We start from the raw sequence: 18,583 nt of genomic DNA on the forward strand, positions 1-18,583 counted from the left end.
TTCTATTATTGGCGAAACACGGTTTTAAGATAATGAAGTTCGGACGTATCAACATTCTTTCTACCACTTACTATTTGAATTTAAAGACTTATACTGTGTGTAACCCCTGATCCCAAATAAATATCATGTAACGCACTTACAGTAATACATGTGTCCACACTGACATGGAAGCTAACGAGGTCACGTCAATCACATCACACAAACATTCCCTTCTATGAATTTCCTTTCCAAGCTCCCGGAACTGATGGCGTGAATAGTGAGGGACTGTCGCCATCTTTACACACAGCCAACACTGTACGCCTCTCTATTTCGATTTTAGCTCCACGTTAGGCTAAACGTCCACAGATATACAGCATGACAGCGGCCAGCAGTGATGGCACGGCATCCATGTGCCCGCCAATATCAGGTCTGTTACCGTATATCCGTTTTCAAATCTATAAATATATTTTTTAAATATTTTTGATAACAGATGCTCAGTTGCTTCCGCGACGCCTTGGACACCTCAGACACCATAGATACCATGAACACCTGAGTATTGTGACGCAAGCGTATCGTTCATCCTCATGAAAGTTTTCATACTTTTGACTTTAGCTAAATGAAACATTATCACAATTTTGTGAAGTAATAATAATAATAATAATAATAATAATAATAATAATAATAATACTAACAATAATAATCCAACTTTATGATGGCGGTCTGTAAATAATCGAGTCTGGACCAGACAATTCAGTGACTGATATTATGAGCATCGATCTTCGCATCTGGGATACGATGACACGCATCAACCATGTCTGCGAGCCTTACCCTCCGATCCCGTTCCTCGCCTCTTACGACAAGCATGAGTTGCTGAAGACCTTTTCTAACCCGGGTCTTCACGGGTTGATTAGGTTCGGTAACTTGGTTCATTGTTCTCCGTCGTCGTTGATTAATATCTGTCAATGGATTGTCTGGCCCAGACACTATTATTTACAGTAATACATCTGGAATATTGTTGAGCGTGGTGCTAAACAACAAACAAACAGTCATGCTCGAATCTCTGCCAAACAAACATTCTCATTTACGAACAAAGAAGCGGGAGGCGAGGAATACACTAACAACTGCATCAATTTGTCAGTAGGATCCCTCACACCACTGTTACAATGTAAACAATACTGTTTATGCGTTGCAGACTGCAGTCCTGATATGTAAATGTTGTGTTTTTGTCCGTCAGACCACTCACCTCGCACATCAAGCAGTGCAGACCACCAAGTTGACTCCCAGCCGAACACATGCAGCGGTAGAATGTGACACACTATAACATATGAAAAAACGTATATTAAATTGATGAATTATCATTTCATGTCTTCTAATATGTATTTCAACAAATGATAATCCATGTGACAAATATGTGACTGTGAAATGTATTTGTTATTTATTCTTCAACCCGAGGTTGCAAAAACTACCATTAACATGTTCGGCTTGATGATTCGTAAGAAAAAAATATAATATGAAATTTTAAAATATCGTAACCAATAAACGACAAAGTATTTTTGCAGTATGAGTCATCATCCGCTGGTCGTGTGTTCAATTTTGAACACCCTTCCCATGAAGGCTGTTTTCACGGAGGCTTTGTTTGTATGTGTCTTTGTTGTTTGTTTTTTAACGCCTCACTCAGCAATATTCCAGCTGTATGACGGCAGACTGAAAAATAATAGAGCCCGGACCAGACAATCCACTGATTACTATCATGAGCATCGATCTACGCAATTGGGATACGGGTCATACCAAATGACGTTAAACGATGGTACTTGTTGTTACCCTGACTGACGCTCGCCATTAAGGTGCTAAAACATGGAGTGGTGGCCCTGGAGTATACTGTGGGGTATCCATGTTCAATTGCGGCATTGTATCTCACTAGGCTAGCACTATCAAATAGGCATTAGTCCTGACTAGTACACACACACACACACGCACGCACACGCACACGCTATGTATGTTTATTTGTTTCTCATTCTCGACTCATTCGAAATGAATCAAAACGAGTGTTTTCATATCTTCCAAATTCGACGTTTGAATGATAAATCACCCCGCCCTAGAAAAAATGTGGAACAGCATAAAGAAGTTTGACGAGCAAAGCCACTCAACCTAATCTTTGTTCTCCACGTTTCCTCATTTAAAACTCCGGATATGGCAACCATTGCACTTGTTTTTTAGTTTTAGCTCAATAATACTATTAAATATATTCATATATCTTTTTAAAGTAATAAACGACGAGTGGGAGTTGTTTATCGTACAATAAAGCACTGGAGGGAGAATAAACCATGAGAGTCGCAGCCCCTCAATGTCTATTCTCCCTTCAGTGTTTTATGGGTACGATAAACGACTCCCACTCGTCGTTTATTACTTAAATATCTTACCCGACAACTTAGTACATTTTCTTCTGCCCGCCTGCCGCCCCTGAAACTGAAGTTGGTGATGAGAGAGTGAATGAGTATGGGTTTACGCCGCTTTTAGCATTCTTTCAGCAATATCACTGCGTGACGAGCAAACGCATTAACCACAAGGCTACCCTTGTAGGTAGATCAGGAATCGGAAAAATAAACAATGGGATGAAGCTATAAGCCTTGATGGAAATACTGCATCTTTCCGCTGATATATAACTAACACAATGTTAACCGGACCATATATATTGGGGTCAGTTAGTTTATTGATAACCTCAAATGTCGATATCTAAAGCCATTGGCACATTTATATATTACTGGGATGTTTGAATTCTTCAGACATTGAATGTGTACATGTTCTCTATGTAACACAGATCGATACACAGGAGAAATTGAATGTGTATATGTTCTCTGTGTCACGAAGATCGATACACTGGAAAAATTAAATGTGTAAATCTTCTCAGTGTCACACAGATCGATACACAGGAGAAATTGAATGTGTATATGTCCTCTGTGTCACACAGATCGATACACCGTAGACATTAAATGTGTGTATGTTCTCTGTGTCACACAGATCGATACACAAGAAAAATTAAATGACTGTGTATATGTTCTCGGTGTCATGAAGATCGATACACAGGACAAATTAAATGTGTATATGTTGTCTGTGTCACACAGATCGATACACCGTAGACATTGAATGTGTGTATGTTCTCTGTGTCACACAGATCGATAAACAGGAGAAATTAAATGTGTATATGTTCTTTGTGTCCCACAGATCGATACACAGGAGAAATTAAATGTGGATATGTTCTCTGTGTGACACAGATCGATACACATGAGAAATTAAATGTGTATATGTTCTCAGTGTCACACAGATCGATACACATGAGAAATTGAATGTGTATATGTTCTCTGTGTGACACAGATCGATACACATGAAAAATTAAATGTGTATATGTTCTCTGTGTGACACAGATCGATACACAGGAGAAATTAAATGTGTGTATGTTCTCTGTGTGACACAGATCGATACACAGGAGAAATTAAATGTGTATATGTTCTCTGTGTCACACAGATCGATACACACGAGAAATTGAATGTGGATATGTTCTCTGTGTGACGAAGATCGATACACATGAGAAATTAAATGTGTATATGTTCTCAGTGTCACACAGATCGATACACAAGAGAAATTAAATGTGTATATGTTCTCTGTGTGACAAAGATCGATACACAGTAGGAATTGAATGTGTGTATGTTCTCTGTGTCACACAGGTCGATACACAGCAGAAATTGAATGTGGATATGTTCTCTGTGTCACACATATCGATACACAGGACAAATTAAATGTGTATATGTTCTCTGTTTCACACAGATCGATACACAGGGGAAATTGAATGTGTATATGTTCTCTGTGTCACACAGATCGATACACAGGAGAAATAAAATGTGTATATGTTCTCTATGTCACACAGATCGATACACAGTAGACATTAAATGTGTGTATGTTCTCTGTGTCACACACATCGATACACAGTAGACATTAAATGTGTGTATGTTCTCTGTGTGACACAGATCGATACACCGTAGACATTGAATGTGTGTATGTTATCAGTGACACACAGATCGATACACAGGGGAAATTAAATGTGTATATGTTCTCTGTGTCACACAGATCGATACACAGGGGTAATAAATGTGTATATGTTCTCTGTGTCACACAGATCGATACACAGAGGAAATTAAATGTGTATATGTTCTCTGTGTCACACAGATCGATACACAGTAGACATTGAATGTGTGTATGTTCTCTGTGTCTCACAGATCGATACACAGGTGAAATTAAATGTGTTTATGTTCTCAGTGTCACACAGGTCGATACACAGGGGAAATTAAATGTGTATATGTTCTCTGTGTCACACAGATCGATATACAGGGAAAATTAAATGTGTATATGTTCTCTGTGTCACACAGATCGATACACAGGAGAAATTGAATGTGTGTATGTTCTCTGTGTCTCACAGATCGATACACAGGTGAAATTAAATGTGTTTATGTTCTCAGTGTCACACAGATCGATACACAGGGGAAATTAAATGTGTATATGTTCTCTGTGTCACACAGATCGATATACAGGGAAAATTAAATGTGTATATGTTCTCTGTGTCACACAGATCGATACACAGTAGACATTGAATGTGTGTATGATCTCTGTGTGACACAGATCGATACACACGAGAAATTGAATGTGTATATGTCCTCTGTGTCACACAGATCGATACACCGTAGACATTAAATGTGTGTATGTTCTCTGTGTCACACAAATCGATACACCGTAGACATTGAATGTGTATATGTTCTCTGTGTCACACAGATCGATACACAGGAGAAATTGAATGTGTATATGTCCTCTGTGTCACACAGATCGATACACCGTAGACATTAAATGTGTGTATGTTCTCTGTGTCACACAAATCGATACACTGTAGACATTGAATGTGTGTATGTTCTCTGTGTCACACAGATCGATACACAAGAAAAATTAAATGACTGTGTATATGTTCTCGGTGTCATGAAGATCGATACACAGGAGAAATAAAATGTGTATATGTTATCTGTGTCACACAGATCGATACACCGTAGACATTGAATGTGTGTATGTTCTCTGTTTCACACAGATCGATGCACAGGAGAAATTGAATGTACATATGTTCTCTGTGTCACACATGCCAATACACAGGAGAAATTGAATGTACATATGTTCTCAGTGTGACACAGATCGATACACAGGAGAAATTGAATGTGGATATGTTCTCTGTGTCACACAGATCGATACACAGGGGAAATTAAATGTGTATATGTTCTCTGTGTCACACAGATCGATACACAGGAGTAATAAAATGTGTATATGTTCTCTGTGTCACACAGATCGATACACAGTAGACATTGAATGTGTGTATGTTCTCTGTGTCACACAGATCGATACACAGGAGAAATTGACTATACATACGTTCTCAGCGTCCCACAGATCCATACACCGTAGACATTAAATGAGTGTATGTTCTCTGTGTCACACAGATCGATACACCGTAGACATTGAATGTGTGTATGTTATCAGTGACACACAGATCGATACACAGGGGAAATTAAATGTGTATATGTTCTCTGTGTCACACAGATCGATACACAGAGGAAATTAAATGTGTATATGTTCTCTGTGTCACACAGATCGATACACAGAGGAAATTAAATGTGTATATGTTCTCTGTGTCACACAGATCGATACACAGTAGACATTGAATGTGTGTATGTTCTCAGTGTCACACAGATCGAAACACAGGAGAAATTGACTGTACATACGTTCTCAGCGTCCCACAGATCGATACACCGTAGACATTAAATGAGTGTATGTTCTCTGTGTCACACAGATCGATGCACAGGAGAAATTGACTGTACATATGTTCTCAGCGTCCCACAGATCGATACACAGTAGACATTGAATGTGGATATGTTCTCAGTGTCACACAGATCGATACACAGGGGAAATTAAATGTGTATATGTTCTCTGTGTCACACAGATCGATATACAGGGAAAATTAAATGTGTATATGTTCTCTGTGTCACACAGATCGATACACAGTAGACATTGAATGTGTGTATGATCTCTGTGTGACACAGATCGATACACACGAGAAATTGAATGTGTATATGTCCTCTGTGTCACACAGATCGATACACCGTAGACATTAAATGTGTGTATGTTCTCTGTGTCACACAAATCGATACACCGTAGACATTGAATGTGTATATGTTCTCTGTGTCACACAGATCGATACACAGGAGAAATTGAATGTGTATATGTCCTCTGTGTCACACAGATCGATACACCGTAGACATTAAATGTGTGTATGTTCTCTGTGTCACACAAATCGATACACTGTAGACATTGAATGTGTGTATGTTCTCTGTGTCACACAGATCGATACACAAGAAAAATTAAATGACTGTGTATATGTTCTCGGTGTCATGAAGATCGATACACAGGAGAAATAAAATGTGTATATGTTATCTGTGTCACACAGATCGATACACCGTAGACATTGAATGTGTGTATGTTCTCTGTTTCACACAGATCGATGCACAGGAGAAATTGAATGTACATATGTTCTCTGTGTCACACATGCCAATACACAGGAGAAATTGAATGTACATATGTTCTCAGTGTGACACAGATCGATACACAGGAGAAATTGAATGTGGATATGTTCTCTGTGTCACACAGATCGATACACAGGGGAAATTAAATGTGTATATGTTCTCTGTGTCACACAGATCGATACACAGGAGTAATAAAATGTGTATATGTTCTCTGTGTCACACAGATCGATACACAGTAGACATTGAATGTGTGTATGTTCTCTGTGTCACACAGATCGATACACAGGAGAAATTGACTATACATACGTTCTCAGCGTCCCACAGATCCATACACCGTAGACATTAAATGAGTGTATGTTCTCTGTGTCACACAGATCGATACACCGTAGACATTGAATGTGTGTATGTTATCAGTGACACACAGATCGATACACAGGGGAAATTAAATGTGTATATGTTCTCTGTGTCACACAGATCGATACACAGAGGAAATTAAATGTGTATATGTTCTCTGTGTCACACAGATCGATACACAGAGGAAATTAAATGTGTATATGTTCTCTGTGTCACACAGATCGATACACAGTAGACATTGAATGTGTGTATGTTCTCAGTGTCACACAGATCGAAACACAGGAGAAATTGACTGTACATACGTTCTCAGCGTCCCACAGATCGATACACCGTAGACATTAAATGAGTGTATGTTCTCTGTGTCACACAGATCGATGCACAGGAGAAATTGACTGTACATATGTTCTCAGCGTCCCACAGATCGATACACAGTAGACATTGAATGTGGATATGTTGTCAGTGTCACACAGATCGATACACAGGCAAAATTAAATGTGTGTATGTTCTCTGTGTCACACAGATCGATACACAGGAGAAATTGAATGTGTATATGTTCTCTGTGTCACGAAGATCGATACACAGGAGAAATTGAATGTGTATAAGTGTTTTTCTGCCGAAATATTAGGGGTCACGGTTGGCCCAGTCGTCTAAGGCGACGCAATTCGCTGTTGTTAGTTGCGTCCCTTGGGCACACCAGAAACCTATGATTGCGGGATCGAATCAGGTTTGTCAGCACCATACCCGTGCTCGTGGGTTTCACCAAAGTGAAAGTCTTCGGACTTTCCTCCCACATGAAGCTGATACGCTGTGATTTAACTAGAATGTTATTCAAAGCGGCATAAAACCCAACTCACTCATTAATATTGTGTCTTGGTACAATCTGAAGTGAGCGACCTCATGCGTCACAATAGCAACTAAGTGAACTCTAGTCCATGCCATACAAGCACGAATGACAGGAAGTGGGCGGAAATGACGTCATTAGGAGTGTGTCACTATCAAACTCGCTTGCAACAGTTCCCTTGAACTTGTTATTTTATGCAGTAGTTGTGAGAAAGCATTCGGGCAATGTCTCACGACGATTTTGCTGACGAATGTGAAGTACAAGTGCACGAATGTAAGTATTCTTATTCAGTAGAGTTTATATTTGTTCACATTTCAACTTGATACAAGAGCCGATTTAGGAGAGTGACTTGGTGTGATAATGGCTTAAGAACACGTACACCTTTGAGGGTAACAACTCCTGGTTTATTGCACATAGCGACGTTTCGATGTAGATTCTAACACCGTTATCAAACTTGAGAATCTACATCGAAACGTCGCTATATGCAATGAACCAGAAATAGGTATCCATAAAGTTGTACGTTTTCTTACTTACTCACCAACTTCTAGAATGCCAGTGATTATGGCACAGAGCTACGCCCACGGGTGGTTATTATTTGCATGCCTCGGTTATATCAATGAGATTAAGTGACCGTGGGTTATTCCAGATCGTGGGTTCTCACGGCTAACTACAATACATGGATAAACACATCAGTGTCCGTGATGTGGTAACATGTTGGTAGTATCTGCACTACTGTTATATGATATCTAGTACTACATACTGATATATGATAGAAAAGTGTCTCTGTTGGAGAAAATGTTCAACTAATTGTTTAAAAAGAATCAAACGCGAGATCCCGCGAGATATTATATGTTGCACATATCAAGGATACCTCCACTGTAAGTTTTTTGTTGACTGCGGCATTCACCCATCACCTACAATGACATGTACTATGACAGGGCAACAATAACACGAGCCTGGTTGCAGCAGCGAGGGCAGTAAGTCGCAAACACTCGTGATGGGACGAGAATTTGCCAGTGATGCATCAGGCCAGTTTAAAAATATATCTCGTTTACTGGATTCTTGCTTCGGAAGGTTACGAGGGCCTTGCTAAGGACGGGAGGTCTGACATGCTCCAATCCATTAACTGGAAACACTTTTATTCCTATACTGAATCCCGAAAGTGTTTCATAACTATTAATATATGATGATTACTCTTCTTCATTCTTTACCCCGTGGGAATTCCGGGTTAGAATAGGTGACCACCAACCTATACTGGTCGTCAGAGGCGACTAAATGGTTCGGGTGGTCAGGATCGGTGACTTGGTTTATAGTGTCCACTCATCGTATCCCGACGACAGGTATCGTTGCTCACAATATCGATCACTAGATTGGCTGGTTCAGTTTTGTTTTCACAGCGACGCGTCGTGCAGCCTATTCAAAGGCTAAGAGTAGTCGTAAACAGATGATGTCATAAACAATGAATGACGTCAGCTTTAGTAGTTATTCACCAACGCCTCCGTGGTCTAGTGGTAAAGCGTCCGCCCGGAGAGCGGAAGGTCCGGGCTTCGATTCCCGGCCGCGTCAAAAGACGTTGAAAGCCGGAACCTCTTCTTACCGTGTCTGGCGCTCGGCATTAAGGGGCTAAAACAAGGACTGGTCGGGTCGGTGTCAGTATACTGTGTCTGAGTGGGGTATTCATGTTTAACTGCGGCATGGTATCCCCAGTAGGCTAGCACTATGAATCGGCATCAGTACAAGCAGCCACTCACGCACACACACACGTGAAGGCACGTCGCTATATAAGTGCAATTATCTTGATCACGACGTTAAACCCCATTTCACCTCGTCTTTTAGCATTTATATAGCCTATATGCAGCAAATTGCCGGAACCCCAAAAAACAGTTTGTTATATCCGTCAGTTCAGTATTAGCGTGTTCGTTATACACGTAGTTTATTGTACTTGACGACCCGCCAGGGCCTAATCACTGATAACTGGAATTTGAGTCTGTTTCAGCTAAACACGCTAAATACATCCAGGCCCACTTGAAGGAGTTGAGGGCTCAGTGTAATGGCTTCAACCATTGTCTGAACGAGCTCTACTCCCAGGAGAATACCCTACTCATCCTTCAAGGCAAAGATATAGAACTGACACACATCTGCAGGTAGGTGGATACAAGGTCCTTGTCAAACACACAATACATCACAAGGTATTCATTTATTATGTGATTACACCCGTGAAGATCCGGAGTAGAAAAGGTCTCCAGGAACCCATGCTTGCCGTAAAAGGCGACTGTGTAAGAGGCGACTAACGAGATCAGGTGGTCAGGCTCGCTGACTTGTCATCGTATCCAAACCGCGTCGATGCCCATGACATCAATCCCTGGACTGTCTGGTCCAGACTTGACTATTTACAGAAAACCGACAAATTGCTTAAATATTGCTCAGTGGGGCGTTAATAACGAACAAAGACATAGTATGTGATTACGACGATTAAGGGAAGGATATCAACTGGACCTACACGATACACCTTTAACAACTCTACATAAACAAATGTCATCTCTTTAATTGTGCAAGTATTTAAACACTGTTTTAATATAAATAACCGATCCCTTGTTTTTGCTCGCACCCTGGGTCTGTGGGGTAGCCTAGTTGTAAAAGTGTCTGCTCGTCACGACGAAGGCCAGTGTTCGATTCCCCACATGGGTACAAAATTTGAATCCATATTTTATGCCTTCCGGCATAATACCATACACGCTCATTATATCTCCTCAGTCTGGTTCAGCCCCATTCCGACGATGAGGTGAGTTTCTCCTGCAGTGACGCTGAGAGGTCGATGATAAGACAAGATCTGGCGACACACTTGAGTGAACTGCTCAGCGACGAGGAGGACAACCACGTGGGAGATGACCACAATCACGCCCAGCAAATTGGTCAGGAAGCTGTCAGCGAGGGTGGTCAATCCAGGCGAAGGAGAGACGAAGGTCACGGACACGTGGAGAACAATCAGAGTCAGTCACGGGCCAAGCTGGACCCAGCTGACCATCACAAAAAAGAATGGGCACAGTTGAGGAAGTGTATTGATGATAAACATCCCGACGAGCCATCTGTGGATGCTGTGTGTATGTGAGTGTGCGATATTACTTGTATCACGCTGATAAAACCGTACCCCCCCTCTCTCTCTCTCTCTCTCTCTCTCTCTCTCTCTCTCTCTCTCTCTCTCTCTCTCCTGGTACTGCTCCAGGTGGTAGGCTCCTCCTTCTGTGAATGCCTGTAGAGTTCATCAAAGCCACAGTCTATTTTGCAGCTACTCTTGCAAATAGTGAGTGGTCAAAATCATATAACAGTTAGACAATAATCATCGAGTCACAAATTATCTGCCTCAAGTGAACTGCAAGCCTTTGGTGAGGGACTTACATTTATTCGCGAATGACAGATAATCCGTTATTCCTAGTTTCGAGTAAGTTTTTTAATGTTACTCGTTATAGTGTAAGAAAGAAAATAATAAACGTCGACCCTGCAAAAAATGTCACTGAAGTCAAACTGGTTTTTCAGGCTACAAAACTACAACAGAACGATACACGTGTGTGGCAGCAAGGCGATGCATCACACCGTGGAGAGTTTCTTCAACAAGCAGCTTCAGCATCTGCAATGCACATGTGATTCACTTCCAGCTGGTAAGACAAGAATTAAACAGTAAAAGAATGCACTCTTACACAATTATTGAAGAACATATTGTTTTTTTTCCGTAATTGTGCTTTTCAGCGTCGTTTGGCAACCGGGGTGTAATTGGTCCTCAGAAATCCAACGCTTCAGCAACACATCCTTATCGTAAGAGGCGACTAACGGGATTGCGTGGTCAGGCTCGCGTAAATCGATGCTCATGATTTCAATCACTGGATTGTCTGGTCCAGATTCGATTATTTACAGACCGCCGTCGTATATATGGAATATTGCTGCGTGCGGCGGTAAATACCAAACAAACCAATCTAAACCAAACTTCAGCTTCTAGTAACAGGAGACTAAATTGACCGAGTGGTGTGGCTCGGTGACTTGGTAGATTGTCGCCATCGTACATCGACCGCGTAGGTACCTGTGATATAGTTTGAATATTGCTGACGTCAGTATTTAACAGCAACCAAACAAACAAACATTGTCAATTTAAATAAAGTGATTACGCCCTACCATTGATCCTCTTTAACGTTGAGCAATATTCAGACTGTCTGCGGTGAGAGACCCAACGAATGTGCTTCGCGCATTGTACCTATATTGGTTCTATATTGGAACACGGGTCGGTAGCTGGATGAGCTTCAACCGTCACCCTGCCCTCAATAACATAAGGAAGCTGAGAGATACGCTGAAGATATGAAAGAGGTGGTAGTGTCTTCCGTTCAAGGGACCGTCTGTTGTAGTGTGACTAGTTCAGTGTGGAATGACGGATTTCCTTACTTAGGTCGGCCGCGTGCCCGGACACGTCTGAATGATGACGTGGTTCCTGGGCACGTTTCTGATATTATGTTGTTATGAGTGAGTGAGTGATTGAATATGGTTTTACGTTGCATTTAGCAATATTCCAGCAATATCACGGCGGGGGACACCAGAAATGAGCTTCACACATAATACACATGTGGGAATCGAACCCTGGTCTTCGGCGTGACGAGCGAACGCTTTAACCACTAGCCTTGCTGGTTGTTTTCGAAAGATAATACAATATCGTGTTTATTGCGTTATAATCTAATATTAATTGATACCGATGACACAACAAATATGTTTAATTCGATTATCAGAACATTAGCATGCGCGTCCACTGTATATCGTTACCACCCACTTTATAACAGAACTCCGATAGATTAGTTTTCATGCAAATGATAGAACGCTCCTTCTCAGTTTTGTTTAGGATGATAAAACCCTCAAGTAGCAGGATTCTTCTGATCGTTTTTATTGTCCTTACCTGCTCCTTGTTACCCGAGTGTTTTACAGTCTCAACCAAAACCCAGTAGTAGTGTTTTAGCTAGCTTTCGATACCGACACAGAACGATCAAATACTATTATGTCAGAATAAAATGAGAGAAAATGTCTCATATATCGAGTAACAACATATACGTGCGTGATTCGTTCTCCACCACCCCACACACGCCCGACACAGAAGTGGACCGACAAGCCCCAATTTCGCACGTGCTTTCTCTTGACAACTTGCGCGTATCTATTTCATTCAATATTATTGTTTAATGATTTCACATTTCAGTTTATCACCAATATTTTAGTACTTATTAATTTCTAACAATTCCAAAGAATCACTTTCAAGGCCTCAGTGGCCGACATGTAAGGGAACTTGAAATCAATAACGAAATGCCATGTGAAGTATGAGTTCCAATCCAAGACTCGGGGACTATTTGAAGAAAATGTAATTCAACTATAACAGGTTACCATGTTACATGGTTTGTTTCCCCCTACAGACAAGAAACAGGTTATCCATGTAATGTTTGTTTATCCATGTATCTAGTTCAGCGGTTATCAGGTTAGTTAACGTTTGTCGGAGGATTCTAAGTTTAATTAAGATTACATTTGCAATCTTTTTCCAGCGCGATCTCCCCTCTACCTCATCATAGGGGGCGCTGTGGGCGGGTTTGTTCTCATCAGCCTCATCATCATCCTTCTGTGTCTCGTAGTCCGCCAGAAGAAGAAAAACAAAAAAAAGAAAAAACATGGGTAACTACAGTTTATCATTTTTAATACAGTTCCAAAAGAACTGTGCGATAAAGTGAGATAGCACTGAACTTTGATTGATGAACTAGAAATGCAGGCACTTGTACAACTCTATACAGGCTGCCTGTACTGAACGCTTTGTTATGATATAAATTCGATGTCGCATGATATTCTAAGTTCAGAGAGGGGTGAGGATAATCTACAAGTCATTCCTCCAAAAAAGAAACTTTTCAGTGATTTAAAATTTAAGTAGATTAATAATTACTAACTTTAATTTTCTACATCTTTGATTCAATTACTAGCTGTGTGAGAAATGAATCAACTTGACCGGCTCATTTTCAAACTTAAATATCTTTGGGGTTTAGGGACATGTATCCAGACATAACGTATTAATTTGGATAGCCTTTATAGAACTTGGGAAACGCACCCCAAGTTGTTGATCGCTTGAGCATCAGCCCACTCGGGGTACGGCGACACGCGCATTGCAATACCCACGTATTCCATTCGCGAGACGACTGTAACACAATGGCTGCCATTGGCCATGTTTAACAATGGGAATTTCGACAGCCGTCTTCCTGAGATTGGGACCGCCTCCGTGGTCTAGAGATAGAGCACGGAGAGAAGGTCCGGGGTTCGATCCCCGATCATACAAAAAAGACGTAAAAAAACTGTTGCTTGTTGTTACCCCGCCTGGTGCACGGCATTAAAGGCTAAAACAAGGACTGGTCGGTTTGGAATAAGATTACTGTGTCTCAGTGGGGTATTCATGTTAAACTGCGGCATGGTATCTCAGTGAGCTGACACTATACGAGGGTTGGTCAACAAGTTCTAAGCCTGACTAACTTTCAACCGTGGGCCATAACAAAGTGAACTAGTCAATGTAGTACATTGTTTGAGTAGTTCATTGCAAGTATATTTGGTCTGTTGAGCCCATATGTATATTAGTGACAGACAGCTGACCGTGATAGGGGTCCGAACGGACACAGAAATGGAAAAGAACGAGTACCGGGCAGTCCGCTTTCGTAAGAGACAACTAACGCGATCGGGTGGTCATCGATCCCAGTTGCGTTGATCGATGTTCATGATGTCAATCCTGGATTGTCTGGTCCCGCAGAAATTGTCACAATTATATGGGGATATGTGCCTTAGCTGTTCCACTGTTAAACTTTGGGCAGCTATGTTTATAGCTGAGGGAACAAGCCTTGATGATGACCCTAGGGCTGGACGTCTCTCAGCTTCCATTAATGAAGATTCAATCAAGGAGACAGAAAAAAACCTTATACTGTCAGATAGACGAATTACCATTTCTGAACTTGAGAAAGGCACTGGTATAAGCCATGGATCCATTGAAACTATTCATCATAAACATTTACAGTTGAATAAGATATCTAAATTCTAAATTCTGATCTTAAGGGAAAAGAGCCGACATTGCCAGAGAAAATGTAGAGCTACATTGTGGAGGATTTCGTCAAATTCAAAAATAGATTAGTAACGGGTGATGGAACATTGGACGACAACTATGATCCCGAGGCAAAACTTCAATCCATGGAATGGCACTATTCCAACTCTCCGGCACCAAAGAAATTCAAGACTTCAAGATCAGTGAAGAAAGTTATGGCCATTTTATTTGAGATGCAAAGGTTGTGATCCTTGTTTGAATACTTAGAAAGTCAAAAGACGATTACCGGCACCTACAATGTTTAGCGATTCTAACAAAGAAAAATGGCGAGGAATGCTGAGTACTGGAGTGCTACTACTTCATGACAATGCCTCTTATCACACCTCTCGATTTGCAAAGGCTACTGTGCGGCAATGTGAGTTCAAATAGCTTCCTCACCCTCCATACTCTCCAGACCTGGCACCAAGTGATTTCCATTTGTTTCCTAAACTGAAAGAACACCTTCGTGGAAAGCGAGATACTGTTCAAACAATGGCCTCAAAGCTGTCGTGAATGGGTCTTTCAGGCTAGCTTCAGAAAACTCACTCACTCACTCTTTATTCTTCCTCCCAGGGACGACAAGTGGCAGGTGAGCTACGCTGCTGGAGATGCGGAGGACGCAAGCGCATATTCAGAGATTTCCGACGTTACACTGGTAAGTGTATATATTATGGACTGTCGCCGTACATCTAGTTGAAATAAGTCAACCGTTTCCTCTATATTCATTCATCTTAAAAAGGAACGTATCAATTATTTTACAATCACATTACATCAACTACCTTTTGGAGTTTATGATTGTTCTTTGAAATAATGTTAATGCAGCCCCTGACACAAAGCAATATATCCAACTACAGTGAATATCAGCTTTTAAAATATCTAAAAAAGAATGAAAGTCTCAGAGTATAAGCTGTCAGTCTGTGTCAGACTTAATATACAAGGACAGTTTAAACTTTATTCTTATGTTCTATATCGACATCGAGTAAGTTTTGTTTAACTGTACGCTGAATATAAAATATGAATGCACGAGGATATAACCATCTCGACCATCTGCCGAAACAGATTCCATTTGGCGCAAAGAGCAAGGGCGGGTAATTTGAGATCGCGAGAACCACGCGTATGGATCCAGGGGTTAGAGCGGGTTTACCCACATGCGAGCCCTGGTTTACCGCCACGTCAGCTGAACTTAGGTTGGACAGTGTTGCAGGTAGTAGAAGGTTACCTCGCTGAACGGAGGTTATAGATGAAGTTAAATTCAAAATTCATGCCAGTGACGACCCATGTTATGCATGCCTTGTTTTTGTTTGCAGCCGCTAAGTAAATACCGCGCAGAAGCCTTGAAGCAAAAACAGCGAGAAGGATCCCCCGGACCAAGCCTCCCTGACCGATATATCAAAGTACCTCCACCTGGCACCGTCAAGGACCTCACCGGCAGCATCGAGTACCTGGAACCATGGGATTCCCCTCGCTTCTCTCTCGCCGAGGTAGACTACGATGACCGTCACCAAGTAGGAGGGGACGTTGATGTCCACGCTGACGCAGCAGACCGAGGTTCCTACTTCATCCCACTCGGCAGCAAGCCAGATACTGGTGAAGATTGTGGCTATGAAACGCTGACCAAAAACAAGAAAGCTAAAACCAAAATGTCGAAAAAGGAGGAACATTCACAAGAAATAGACCCTGAAAATGTTCCTGATTATTTTATTCTTGAAGAAAATAAATGAAACTCCCGAGTTAACACATACAAATGGACATTAACCAATTAAGCACCACCAACTTTTTCAGACATGTGCAGGACAGGTGTGAGTTATTCTTTGAAACACGACAAAAACGTAGACAATTGACACTGACCTGACACCACGTCCACACAAATAACGACGCTGACACGAGCAATCGGAAAATATTGAAAAGACAGACAGTTAATTGTTTAACATGGAATCTTTTACGTAAAGATTATGTTTATTGAGAAAACGTTCAAGGCTTTTCCTGCTCCTGCGGTTAAGAATCGCAAAGTCTATTACGAATTAATAATTTCTTAAATAATTCTGCATAAAGGCAATTATATTTTGCCGGTATATCATTTACAAACTTTGTGATAGTTCAGACATTCTAACAAAAAATAATCATAATTCAAATATTATTCATATCGGAAACTGTCGTATTTGTCAAACAAACAACTAAATTACACAGTCACCGATGAGAGGAATTGGCCAGTCGGCGTAGATGGCCAGTATAGACAATTTAGAATGAAACAAGTCTGTCCTATGATTATATCAATGTCAAATATAGAAAGAAAAAACAGACAGAAAAACAATTAACATAATCATACGAAGTCACTAAAAGCCGAAGCCATTGTACATTTTCAAAGGACATGGACCTTTTTTTCCATTCAAATATTACCTAAGATGTTACTGGTGTGAATAAATATCTCGATAAAACATTCAAGAACAACTTTCTATGCATATGTTTCTACAAATATAAAGTCCATATTTGCTTACTTGCTTGTTGTGTATGTAATAAATAAGAAACAAAGTAAAGTATTTAAATGTCATAAATACTCGTCTGTATAAGTGAAACAGCTGATGACCTCCGTGAAGGAGCTATAGTACTTTGCATATGATGAAGACGATTTTTGACATAATGGTTACTTTGTTTTGTTTTGCAACGATGGAAAGTGTAGGTATTGCTTATGCCAGTTGACATGTTATATGTATGTGTGAATGTATAACATATATGTATATAGTATGTATCATATCGATATAAAGTGTTATAACTTATACTTGATGTATTTGTTTATTTATGGCCAGGAAATCCCGTGTACATAAACCCTTTGTACTTGACTAATTATGCAAATGTCTATGTGTTCTTTTAACCGTGGAGATTCCGGGTTAGAATAGGTCTTCAACAACCTATGCTTGCGGCAAGGAGCGACTAGGTTGATACGTGTCAATAAAAATAATTATAAATATTATATATAATTGGTAGAATGCACAAACTGAAAAAGAGGAAAAAGAATTGGAATGAACCAATTCTGTCTCCGCCAGCTGTCATCCAAAGTCTGGCTGACCCAACATGAAATGTTTGTAGCTGTTCCCACTGACAAGGCCTCAGCTAATATAACCCTCATACGTAAGCATCACTACATTAATTCCCTGATCAAAGAACATGGTATTAGTGACATATCAAATAATGGCAAATATAAGGACAATATGTCAACTGAGGATGAAATCGTCCCTCACCATGCATCACTACTATCAACTTTTGACTTGACTCTGAAACCTGAGGACGTGTCCATTGATTCCAAAGCACCTTATATTTCTACGTCCACCACACGTACCACTAAATCCCTGTAACAAGGATTAACCACAACCATTTATGCAATGAAGAAATGGAATTATTAGAAGAAAGTATTAGAGGCGAATGGAATTAATACTATGCGGAGTCACAAAAACTTCAAGGATTTGCTTGAATTTTTACAATCTCGGTAAAGGAACAAGTTCAGTTCTGTCAAAACATTTGATTTTTCAACTTTGTGCACCACTATCCCACATGACAAACTAAAGGAAAAAATCATTCCTTGATCCATGGGACTTTTATTACGAAACGTGGTGAACACAGATACAGTTATATATCTATCTTCAGAGGTTCAGACCATTTTGTCAAAAAGAAGCAATTGCCTGAACT

General features: G+C 40.5%; 1 protein-coding gene across 2 annotated transcripts; it reads left to right on the forward strand.

Moving 5' to 3' along the window:
- Positions 1-264: 264 nt before the first annotated feature.
- LOC139445983 (uncharacterized) lies at positions 265-17,664 on the forward strand. 2 transcript variants are annotated; one of them, XM_071227237.1, is made up of 7 exons: positions 265-406; positions 9,776-9,923; positions 10,534-10,884; positions 11,314-11,435; positions 13,341-13,467; positions 15,476-15,557; positions 16,210-17,664. In XM_071227237.1, the coding sequence occupies exons 1-7, from the start codon at positions 355-357 to the stop codon at positions 16,621-16,623; spliced, it is 1,296 nt and encodes a 431-aa protein (XP_071083338.1). In that variant the 5' UTR covers positions 265-354; the 3' UTR covers positions 16,624-17,664. The 2 variants fall into 2 exon arrangements, with proteins under 2 accessions (XP_071083338.1, XP_071083339.1); XM_071227238.1 differs by lacking the exon at positions 265-406 and adding an exon at positions 7,944-8,052.
- Positions 17,665-18,583: the final 919 nt, after the last annotated feature.

Source organism: Haliotis cracherodii, unplaced genomic scaffold (assembly GCF_022045235.1).
Source record: "Haliotis cracherodii isolate W230 unplaced genomic scaffold, xgHalCrac1.p SCAF_6, whole genome shotgun sequence".
In the NCBI taxonomy this organism is placed as follows: Eukaryota; Metazoa; Mollusca; class Gastropoda; order Lepetellida; family Haliotidae; genus Haliotis; species Haliotis cracherodii.

Excerpts from the sequence above, each read along its gene's own strand:
- LOC139445983 (XM_071227237.1), top strand. The coding sequence starts at position 355 with ATGACAGCGGCCAGCAGTGATGGCACGGCATCCATGTGCCCGCCAATA. Across the intron at positions 9,924-10,533 it reads GAACTGACACACATCTGCAG|TCTGGTTCAGCCCCATTCCG; the intron begins GTAGGTGGATAC and ends ATATCTCCTCAG. Across the intron at positions 13,468-15,475 it reads AAAAAAAAGAAAAAACATGG|GGACGACAAGTGGCAGGTGA; the intron begins GTAACTACAGTT and ends TCTTCCTCCCAG.